The 12,262-nt window shown below is 35.8% G+C and overlaps 2 protein-coding genes across 3 annotated transcripts in view; one reads left to right on the top strand and one right to left on the bottom strand.

The window, feature by feature from the left end:
* The window catches only part of CUNH4orf19 (chromosome unknown C4orf19 homolog), a 111,493-nt gene that overhangs the window by 41,262 nt on the left and 57,969 nt on the right, over positions 1-12,262 (bottom strand). The gene's annotated exons all lie outside the window — the stretch shown is intronic.
* On the top strand, positions 8,205-8,802 carry LOC109117713 (leucine-rich repeat and IQ domain-containing protein 3-like). Its single transcript, XM_019205984.1, is given in 2 exon segments — positions 8,205-8,413; positions 8,415-8,802. Coding segments are annotated over 2 exon segments (597 nt in total).

The raw sequence follows: 12,262 nt of genomic DNA, 5'->3' as shown, positions 1-12,262 counted from the left end.
TTTTTTTTTTGGTTTTTTGAGACAGGGTCTCACTATGTAGTTGAGACTGCCCTGGAATTCACTGTGCAGTCCAGGCTGGTCTCGAATTCACAGTAATCCTCCCAGGCAGGAGAATCTTAAAAACAGAAATTATAAATTCTGGCTAGTTGACAAATTTACCTTTTGTCTTCAATTTAAAATAATGTTTGATTGATGTTTGGTTTCCAGATGTTTAATTGATGTATTTAAGACATTTCATATTACATTGCAAATTCTTAAATTGTAATATAGGATTAACTTGACCTCTTTCTGCTTACTGATTTCTGACAATAACTATAACACAAGATTATGTTACTGTTATAAAGCACCTTTACTTCTGATTTAATTGAAAGAGATCTCTGTTAATTAACCTACCAAAGTTTTGACTAGTCTTAATTAAAAGAGATGTTATAATTCAATTGGCCAAATATATTTGAGTGCACACTAGCTTAATAAATTGTCTTATATGTTTGTCTGTGTCTATCCAATTGTTTGTGTTTGTCCAATTGTATTTTTGATAAATTTTATTAAAGACATTCCTTCCTTTATTTCCAGGTTGCTAGTTGATCAAAATGACCTCAAAGATTAATTTTGATTGTACTATGTATTGCTGTCTACATTCAATAACTCAAAAAGTATATATACATATATATATATAGGTTACAAATAAATTGTTAATTGCTACAACCTGGTTTTACAGGTTAAATAAAAAATTGTTATGATAATTAAGATATACCCCCAATAATCATTGCTAAATACGTTGTTATGAAATGTTTATTTTGGTTATCATCAAAGGCTTGAGTTCTAAATATGTTATTGTGATATGTTTGTATTGGTCATCTTCAAAATATAATATTTTCTGTGGAAAAATAAGGTGTTATTTTAAAAAGTTCCTTTTGATTCCAACCTACATTACAGGACACAAGGTTTCATATAATTGTAATAATTATTATTACTACTTTTCTGGTGTATTCATGTTTTCTGACTACACAGGTCTTTCAACATATTGTTAATAGCAATAACATTTCGATCCAGTTATTCACCCTTCTCTTCTGCTCCACCTACTCATGATTACAAGTACATTTGTAGACCCATACAATTTCCTTAGATGGTAGCCTATCAAATGGTAATAACTTAAGTAAGAGTTTCCTGATCTTTTGTTTTTATGTTTTATTAGAGGGCTATAGATATATTTAATAATGGCTATTTTATACTGAGATACATATCTAAGTTTGTTGCAAAGATGTCATCATCATGATTGTCATACAAAAATATTATTATTATTATTATTGTGTGGCACCTGATTCCAAGTTTTTTCTGTTAATACTCTAGAGGAAATCAACAACTAGAACAACCATGATTGATAAAATAACAGTCCTCTAGCTATATTTTAGATTCCAGTGTGATTGCTATCCAGATGAAGTTACGATAGTCAACCTCACTGTTCCTCCTGTACTACTGATGTCACTGACCTTCTCTTCTGGGTGTTCAACCCACAAAGGGCAGAGACCAACACTAAAAGGTAACTGGGCTAAGAAGACCACCAATATTTTAGCCTTGGCCCTCCAAGGTCATCAAAAATCCAAGGTATGAAGGAAACTTTTCTACAACACCTTACATCTTTGGCAAGTCACCCAATCTCCTGAGCAGGGAGATTGCTGGACATCAGAGGACAAATGTAACATGTGCTAAAGGAGAGTCACCAAGGGAGAAAGTCTCCCATGCTTTCACTGAAAGCAACGTGGTCAAGCAAGGCTCATGACCCACCTTAATGGCTGACACTGACACTAGAGCTGAGAGGCTCTATGTATGGTTCTATAATAATGCCTAAAGAGACTTAGCTTACCTTGATAGATAGCAAGATGTTCATATTGATTAACACAGGTCTCATTTTAACTTGGTCTTAAACAGTCAGCAGGAAAGAATAACCAAAAGAGGCAGTCAAAGAACAGACATTTTAACTGGCTTAAACAGTCAGCAGGAAAGAATAACCAAAAGAGGCAGTCAAAGAACAGGCACTAGCAATAGAGAGACTTTTGAGGCCCACCACTCCACCTCCCTAAAAACAAATAGATCTCCATATGGTAAACCCGATAACTCAATATTAAAAAGGGCTACAACTCCTATTTAATACCACCCTCCACTATCTCCCTGTCAATATCTCAGACTGTTGGATGTGTATGTCCTTTTACCCCAACTCACTCACTCCAATTCCCATCCCCCTAGATTTTAACCTGTCTGTTTCAAATACTGGAAATTTATCCATAGTTCTGGGATCTATCACTACAGGTCTCCCATTCCCTACAAACCACTAACCTGACATGCATGGGGCAAAATGGCAACCTCACTTGCCTTGCTTGCTCCCTCTTTATCTCAGAAGAGCACCCCATCTGCTTATTCAACAGTCTAGATGTCATATGCAGCCAGGAGGCATTCTGATACCCCAACCGATCGGAAATTTTCTGTTACATGGTATTCCTCAGCCCTCCCTTGACCATCTATACAGAATCCCAGATGTTCGAAGGGATCCTCCCATGGTCAAAGGTCAACAAGAGTGCAGCCCCCCTCGTGGTCCCCTTCTTGATGGAAGCAGAGGTCTTCACTGGCATGGCAATGGGTATAGCAGGTATCTGTACCTCTACACATTTCTATTAGGCATTGTCAATAGAGATCTCAGAAGACATAGACAAAATAAGCCAATCCCTAAACACAGTCCAAGACCAGATTAATTCCCTAGTGGCTGTCATGCTTCAAAAAAAGACATGCCCTCAACAAACTAACAGCAGCCCAAAGGGAAAGGTGCCAGGCTCTAGCTGAATAGTGTTGTTATTTTGTTAACCAATCAGGCATAGTCAAGGCAAAAGTTAAAGAATTACAACAATGCATTGAAAACTTTAAGAAACAATGGGATACATGAGGAGTGACCCAAGGCTAATCCTGGCTCCAACAGATTATGCTACGGCTACTTCCCTTATTGGGCATCCTGACCTGGCCATGGTGGGCCTATATCTGTTCTGCTGTTTTCAAAATTTCTTACAGGAACACATGAGGGCATTTGCTAACCAGACAGTCACTGAACTTGTCATGGGAGGGTACCACCTGCTGTGACAGAAAGAGGAAGACCCTGTCTATCGCTGCCCCCATCAGATCCAGGTTTAGCCCTAGTCTTCACTCCTTTGTCAGCTTGAGGCAGCTCCAAAAGAAGAGACCTTTGCCCAATAACCATAAAGCAAAAGCCTGGAACATTAGATTTCCCTCCCCTTAACATGGTCACTGCATAAAAAGAATAGCCTTCCCCTTCCCATAATGCCCTGTTTCTCACCTAAAAATATGGCTTCTCCCTACCTCCTGGTGACTAGTGATGACACAAGCCCCTCCTAGAGATGCCACAAGCTCCCCCAATCCCTAGCCACTACATTACTCAATCCCACCCACCTTCTATAAGCCCCACCTCAGTCCTATAAAAAGTGCTCCCTGTCTCAGCCATATTGCTTTCTCTCCTTTGATTGGAGATGGCCTGGCAGATCAACCCTGCAATAAAGGCTTGTAGTGGTTAAAATAAATATAAAAATTAAAAAAAAACCCAAACCAAACTAAATGTAATTACTCTACTTAAAATTTTTCTATTAAGCCTTTAAACTTTTAGAGAACTCTAACCACTTTCTGTTTTGGATTATAGTAATTTATTTATATAGATTGTGTGTCCCTTCCATTAGGCTGTCAACTAGAGTGGTGCCAAGGTAGAGTGGAGCCATGGTTACATCACTGTTTACACATGTGATATCTTCTGACATGATGATTTGCATGTAGGTGGTACAGTGATGGTTTTTTAAATATCTATATTATTACTAAAAATTTTTAAATTCGCAGTACCAATGTATTACATTATAATTTAACAGCGCCCATATTTTGTCAAATAATGCAGCAATACTGATGTATTCACTTGACTTTTAACATCTTTCAAATTGGAAGCCATATTATAATCATTGCCAAATCATGGTTATACTGGCAGCATTATTTTCTATCCTCATGGTGCCTAAGTTAATGGTAAATGCTATAATAGATGGCATCAAATATTTAGTGTAATGTGATATTTAATACTATATTGTGGTTCATCTTTGGAAAATACTATGCAAAAATTTTATTTGAAAAAGTGTATTAAGCTTGTACCTACTCTATACAAATTATACAAAGAAGAGCAATACATCATCAATTTATCCAAGAATCTTCTAACATGAAACTAAAGAGATGGAAGGATATTATGGGCTCCATGTATTATGATGATTATGTATAAATTAACAGTAACAATCATAACATATAATGCTTCAAGGAAATTCTGAATTTTCCCAGAATGATTTTCTGAAAGATAAATGCTTTAAAAAGGAAATATTTTGGGTACACTGCCGGTGCTTTGGAAACATATATTTCCACAGATGAAAATGAGCTGAGCCTGACTAATTTGCTTATGGGTCAAGCTGGCACTGACACTGCACTGGCTTTCACATGATGAGGATCTGATTTCTTGCACAGCTGTGCAGCACTAACCATTGTGGGGTTTTGGGAGAGCACCACTCCCAATGTGATTGAGCTGCTAAAAAAGGCTTCATTAAAAAGTAGGGCCATGAGAGAACACAAAAATTAGACAGGACAGTTTTCATTAAAACAGAGTAATAAAGAATATAGATATGTGCAAAAGACAACAAAGTAACCCATATTGTGGATTTGGGGGTGGCAAGGTGGATATGGCATCTAAAGTCAGGTTACTAGAGACATTGGAAATAGGCCCAGAAAACTGTGCAAAGGACAGGATGAGAGTGATATATTAGAAAATATCACCTGCTAGTAGCAAGTTGAAAAAATTGAGTCAGATGCAAAAAGACTTACAAAGAGTTGCCATTTGGGTACAGTGGAAAGAGGGGGAAAAGCCCAGTGTATGGTGGTGGTGACGGGAATCCAGAAGAAAGGGCAAACTTAGAAAATGTAGATACTGTTTGCAGTGTTGGGGATAAAACCCAGAGACTCACACACACTAGCAAGCACTTCACCACTGAGCTGCACCACAGCCCTGGAAAAACATTTTCTCCTGATTTTTTTGATGTTTTAGTTAGTATTAATTTCTACGGCTTCTGGTTACTCCTAGCATTTTGGTTCATGCATTTACTATTATATATATTGTCTTGGAAAAGGTATGTTGCCTTTCAAGTTGTTTCCTCGTGCATAATATAATGATAATAGTATATTTTTCAGTAAGTAGTTAGGATGAAGTGAAAGAACACATTAGAGTATTGAGCATAGTGGCTGCCACTATGCACCTTTTCAGTGTTAGCTATGATTCTTTATTGATCACTATTGTCATCGTCATCATCATCATCATCATCGTCATTTGTTCAGCTGTTTTTCTCCACTGTAATGAAAGTTCCTTGAATCCAGTGAACACATCTCATTATTTCCTCAAAAAGATACAAAATATGACTTCTACAAATACATACTGAATTTTCAGGATTGAAAAAAACAAAGCCAGATCTCCTTAAAAGAAAAGCATTATGTGACAAAAGAAAAGAATTATTATAGTGATTTTGGGGGCTGGCTGACTGATGGCAAGAAGGGTGGCTCCGTACACAGGGCGCTGGTAGGATGGCCGTGGGCAGGATTTGGCACATCATCAGATCCTGGGTCAGCATTTAATCAGAATGATGGAAGAGAAGATGACAACAGAAGTGTGGTAGCAGAACAAATGTCCGACCGCTTTCCATTTTAGAAAGGCATAAAGCCACAGGGAGAGCAAGAAAGAAGGAAACAGCAAAAAGCCCACGGATGACGTGAAGTAACTGAGCTAGGAAACTGTCAATTTGGTAAATGAAGAATTAGCCAATGTTAGTTAGTGGAAACCTTAAATGCCTGAGAAAAGTAAGAGTAAAGAGGGGAGAACTTCTGGGTGTGGTGGCACACTTGGGAAAATGAAGCAGGAAGATCACCATGAGTTCTAGTCCAGCCTGGGCTACCTGGTAAATTCAAGGTCATCCTGAATCACATAATGAGATAGCGAGACCCTGTCTTAAAGAAAGAAAATTTAGAAAATGTGTAAGAAGTTGGGCTTCTAAATCCCTTTCTGCACTTATGGCCTCAGATGGTTTCTACTCTCCATCTCAGCTGAACAATATAGGTTTTGTGCCTCAAGATGATAAAGTAGGGTTTCTGGACCCAAAACACAGGAGTTGACTCAGAGTAGATGGTGGGGGTTCCATCCCACAACTGAGGGGACTGAGTGAAAGGGATGCTAAGCTGGGGCCTTTAGCTTGCCCCTTCTGGGAACAGGAACAGCCACCCTCAAGTTGTCCTCAAGATGTCTGAGCAAAGTCTCTAATACAAAGACAGAGTGTGAAACCAACAAAAGCAAAACAACTAACAATGATATCCTCAAGTCATTTGCATCTGAAAAGCATTGAAAGCTATTTTTTTTAAAGTCAGGAAACAACTGAAAAGTCCTTCAGAGATTAAAACATCAAAAATGCATATCTCAATAGAGAATCTGGAAGAAAAAGCTGAAGGATCTTTTTTATTTTTTCAGCTTTAATTGAGTTTATTGGTACATTTTAGGGATACAATACAGTTACATTTATTGTTGGGATCTTGTACCTCTACATGACAAATCTTGATTCTCATTTTTTCCCCTTACCTCTGCCCTCCCTTCACCCCCTCCTCCCCTCCCCATCTACAAACACTTTATTTTCATCTTTTCATTCTCTCACATTTTTTCTTTTCCCTTTTTACTCTTCCCCTACCCATCCCACCTTCCCTACACCTTTACCTCCTTTCTTCCCATTTCTAAATGTCAGTAATCTTATTATAATCTTATGCATTGTTGCAGATTATTCACACCAGGGAAACTATTCGGTATTTACACGTGTGACTTATTTATTTCACTTAGGAGTATATCTTCAATATGTCTTTTTAACAAAAGACATAAAGACATAGAAAACAATAGAAAGATTAGGAGTTTTAGAAAGACAACACATGAAATGAAGGAAGGATTCATTAATAAAATAATTGGAGGAAATTTCACATAATTGAAGGACCTGAGTGAAAAGACAGTACAACCCAAGTCAATAAATAGAAACAGACACAGCTCAATAGATAAAAGTGGAACCAACACCAATATGTCATTGGGATCTTTCAGAACTAGGAGCAAAGTGAAGATTCTACAGATTTTCAGGAAGCAAAAGAGATCAAATATAAAGATCTGGGATCGGAATGGTTTTAAATTCATTAAACACACACACATACATTTTAAACCTGGCCACACTACCAATTATGTTTGATGGCTATGACCTCACTAGGTGACAGGAATTTCCCAGCTCTATTATAATCTCATAGTAGATTGTAATAGATGTAGATTATTATGTAGGTTATAATACATATACATTATGATTTTATAAATAGATTTTATAATATGATCACTACCATATAGGTGATGCTTTGCTGAACAGAACAATATATTATGTGGCACTAAGTAGAAAGGACAGCTCATTTAGATTGGAGGAAGCAAAAAGGCTCTGGAAAATCTTTGGTGAATTTTTCTTTTTTTTTGGCACCAGAGATCGAACTTGGTTTCTTGCACTGGCAAAGTAGGGGGTAGCACCACTGAGCTAAATCCCTGGCCCCTCTGAAAACATGAAATTGTGCTGGGGTATAGTTCAGTGGCAGAGCACATGCGTGGCATGCAAAAGGCCCTGGATTTGATTTGATCCCCAGAGACAAGACAGACACAGAGACAGAGACAGAGATACAGAGAAAGGAAGTCTAAAGTGTCTCAAAGATTTATGTAATAAGGAAGGAGTTGGGGTTGAATCAGTGGTAATTATGTAAAACACTTAGTAAATGCAAATTGAGTCACTTGTTACCCCAGAAAAAAATTGTATAGGAAAGGACATATAATTAGGTTTTACTACATCTCCTCTATTTGTGAAAAATATTTACATAGTTATGATAAATATTCCCCTAAATCAAATTAGCAGATGGCAGTTTAGGGGGATGGGACCATTCCTTAGGGGTGGGGCAGGAGATGGCAGCTGAAGCATCTTCTATCATAGTGGAACATAATGCCTAAAATTGGAAAAAAAAATCTATCAAGAAATGTATTGAAGGCTCTTTCCCAGCTCGTAAGAACTTGCAGCCCAGTTGACACAATGTTTCATGGAACAATCATAGAAGAACTAACCAATCACGAAGAGTGGATTCACTATAATGAAAATATAATAGAAGATGAAAAAGATTTTGTTTTTATAAAGTTCAATGAACTTCATTTATAATCTATGGAAATTTTGCAATCTTGCATCTCTCTTAGAGTATGCATTTTCTCAAATAACTTTATTACAGATATACATCCATTTCAAACGTATAAAATTAATCAAACTTGATCTCCATGGAAATCAGATAAAAAGTCTACCAGATACCAAATTTTGGAGTGGATTAAAGAATCTAAAACTCCTCTATCTTCATGACAATGGGTTTGCAAAGTTGAAAAGTTTATGTGCATTATCTGCCTGTCCAGCCCTCATTGGTCTCACCACGTTTGGTTGTCCAGTAAACCTTAGAAAAGGAAACACACATGTTCTTGTGGACAGTATTTCAACTCTCAAAGCTCTGGATCATCATGCGATTTCTGATGAAGAAAAGATTCAAAACTGGCATCTTCTTGAAAGATTCAAAACATGTAATGGCCAACTTTTCTTTAACTTCTGCCCTGCTTTGAGAAAGTTAATTGGCTTCATTATTTCATTTTAAGTTAATTTAGAAAAGTAAAATTTTACCTTCTTAATTATAAACCTATATTACATAATTATTTCATAGCTTTGACTCATTTGTAAAAAGTATCATGGATCACTGGATATATTATGATAATTTATATCTAAAATTTTTAAAGGCTTCTGTACCTGTTACATTAAAATGTAGACCTTAAAATCATTACAATTAAAAAAATTGAAAGCAAATCTTTAATTTACTTAGATTTTTATATAAATAATTCCACTGAAAAATATTTGATATTTTTGGAATGTCATAAGGAGCAACTTATACTGTTGTTGGAAAAAGATCAAATATTCAGTCTTTTTTTCCCACAGTGTGGTGGCATTGTAGTGATAAATTCATCATATGTTGATTTACAAAGCATTGGGATAAATAATTGAGGCATCACAGAATACTTTTTTTTAAAAGGTTAGAGAATACTGGACTAGTGAAAATAAGACAAACATTCTTTATAGCATATGAATGTTAGAACAAATAAGAATTCAAAGATTAATTCTGCAAGTATTAGTAGAAAATTAGCTACAAGGTATAGTAAGAAAACAAGGATATAATAGGGCAGTGTTTTTATGTAATCTATAAATATGTTTTCAGACATGTATTGCAAGATCATTTCATGCTTATCAAAACATTATACAGTGTACTAAACCAAAGTTAGGAAGCCATAACTAGGTGATAAAATCTAAGGTACCACCATGTATATGCATATCAACCAAAATGTCATTCTTTGGAACAAGACTATATAAAATCTTGAAGAATAGAAAATTACTATGAGTAGTGATACAACTGAAAGGGTATATGAACATGAACCCTGAGCACTAATTATGCATAAAGTGGTTTAGTTATAAGCTGTTCATAATACTGCATATGATTCTTTTAAAATTATGAGTATATTAATGATTTTGTAATATTAATTTTAAAACCTTTATGTTTTCATAATAATTCTATAAGTGGTTACAATTTTAAAGATAAGGCAGTATTTAAGTCTAGTTTCTTAAACCTGGACCTCAAGGAAGAATTTCATTTGGTTATTCCAGTTGTATGTTACAGTATAATTAAAGATGGTGATAGAGAAAACTTTAATAGAAAAAAGCCCCATGAAATGTCACAATGCAAAATAACTTCTGCCATTTGCTTTGTTTAGTTCAGAATCAACAGGCACCAGAGGCATCTAGTCCAGCTCAAAAGTTTTGTAAATAAAAACAACCATTGTTAACTCTGTTGACCAGACACGCCCCATTCCCTTGGGGTACAATAGATATAGATTAATTTTTTTTTTTTTTTTTGTACTGGGGATCAAACTCGGGACCTTGCACTTGTAAAGCAGGTGACAGAACCACTGAACTAAATCCCCGGCCCAATAACTAGATGAATTTTAAAGGTAACCTTCCCCTGGGCCAGGGATTTAGCTCAGTGTTTCCACTTTCTGCCTTGCAAGTGAAAGGGCTGGTACGAAAACAAAACAAAACATCAAGTAAAGGTAACCTCCCCTAATAAAGAAGTGCTACATCTGGTGTTTTGCCACCATGTTTTGAATATCAGCAATGTGAACTGTGAAAATGCAATGTAACCATCTGAATGAGATCAAGGCTGTAAAACCCTATAAAAGAAGGAGGTGTAGCCCAGTACTAGATCAACCCAGGCACGGCTTTATATGGGATCAATCTTTGTTGATAAATAAATCTTTTTTATTTTACTTCCATTTTGCTGCCTCTCTGTGTGTCCCTTACTGATTCCTTCCTTAACAGTGGGACCCTTTAAGGAAGGGTTGATGGACTGAGGTTCATTTAAGGAAATAAAAAGAAAAATGTTCGAGGAAGATAAATTGTTAGGAGGCAACTTGAATGACACATTGAGGAATATAGATTTTGAAAATGATGAATATCAATTGTTATGTGAGTAGGAAAATAGAATGGTCCTCTCATAGTATATCCTCTATAAATATTATCAAACCCAGTATTTTGCTGGTAGATGAGAGTATGCAGAGGAAATGAAGGTAGGGCGATCAATTACTCTAGATTAGAAATGATGTAACCAGAGTTTATAAAGGCAGATAGCAGTGTTAAACTAGTGATGAAGAAAATAGAAGACAGGCACTTATTCAGTAGGCATTTTAAATATTTCCTTTCTTCACTTCTTTGACAGGTATGAAATCTGTCAGGTAGTAAATGAGATAGATTCTTCTAGGACCTGAAGATTCACTAGTAGATGCTACTTAACAATTTTCCTACCTTTACTTATATTCAGTGGAAAATAATAGAAAATAATCATATAAGATGAAATAAACAAAAGCAAAACAACCATGGAATGTTGGATAATGTTATTTAGAAAAGAAAAGAAAGGATCAACATAGGATGAAAGGGGTGGAGATGTGGCATATTTTAGTTTAGATAGATGGAAAAGGGTTTTCTATTCATCATTTCCTTTGATGTGGAAGGATATTACTCTTATTTCACAAAGGATGAGGCATCCAGTACCATGAAGATGGCAATTCTGTTCTTGCAGAGACCTTCAACTACATTGCATCACAAATGACAGTGGAAAAATCTGCTAAGTTTTTTTCCCCACTATTTAGCTTTTATTAATGCATGTTTACAGAACAGAGAGATCACATTCTTTGTGAGAAGTTCATACATGTGCATAGTGCATCTCAATTCTTTTTTCACTCCCTTCTCCGCATCTCTTGATCCCCTTCCTATGTGAAATTGATGCAACATTTTTAAATGATTGAATGTACGAGAAGAATAAGAAATATACTTCCAATATTTGAACCTGGATAGTATTCATAGGATACAAAGAAGGGCATTGATGAAATTAAAAGTACAGATAAAAAAGTACATGTCAGCTAAGTCTGTCAAGTTTGTATTAGGAAAATAATTTCCCCCATGAATTTCTTAACTGACTCATATGGCTACCATTACACATGTGAGAATCCAGTATGAGTATTTTTAAGTGGATACATTAACTTCTCAAAAAACAAGCAAACTATATTCTATTAATAAGAAAGAAAGGATAAGTTTGTGTTGGTCCTGCAAAGCTATTTCCCAACTAGGTTGGAAACCAAAGTGGATGGATCACACGTTTGAAGTCATCCTGGGCAATTTAGCAAGACCCCATCATAAATAAATGAAGAGATAGATAGACAGACAGACAGACAAACAGACAGATCAATAGATAGATAGGGCTGAGGATGTAACTCAGTGATACAACATCCCTGAGATCAACCACTAGGCCTGCAAAAATTTTTTAAATGGAATAAAAAAGAAAATATGATAGATTCTGGGATGGCAGGTAACACTTTGTCAAAGAGTGAAAATGAAGTTGATAATGTAGTGCAGTAGTAGTAATTTAAGGTAGAGATTTCCAGTTCAAGCATTTGACATCCATTTGTTTTTACTTTATATGTAAATGTCAAAAAATACAAAAATGCATATATATATAT

Source organism: Fukomys damarensis, unplaced genomic scaffold, assembly GCF_012274545.1.
Source record: "Fukomys damarensis isolate Sample0158 unplaced genomic scaffold, DMR_v1.0_HiC HiC_scaffold_35, whole genome shotgun sequence".
NCBI classification, from domain to species: Eukaryota; Metazoa; Chordata; class Mammalia; order Rodentia; family Bathyergidae; genus Fukomys; species Fukomys damarensis.
This window is presented reverse-complemented; position numbering and strand designations above follow the sequence as displayed.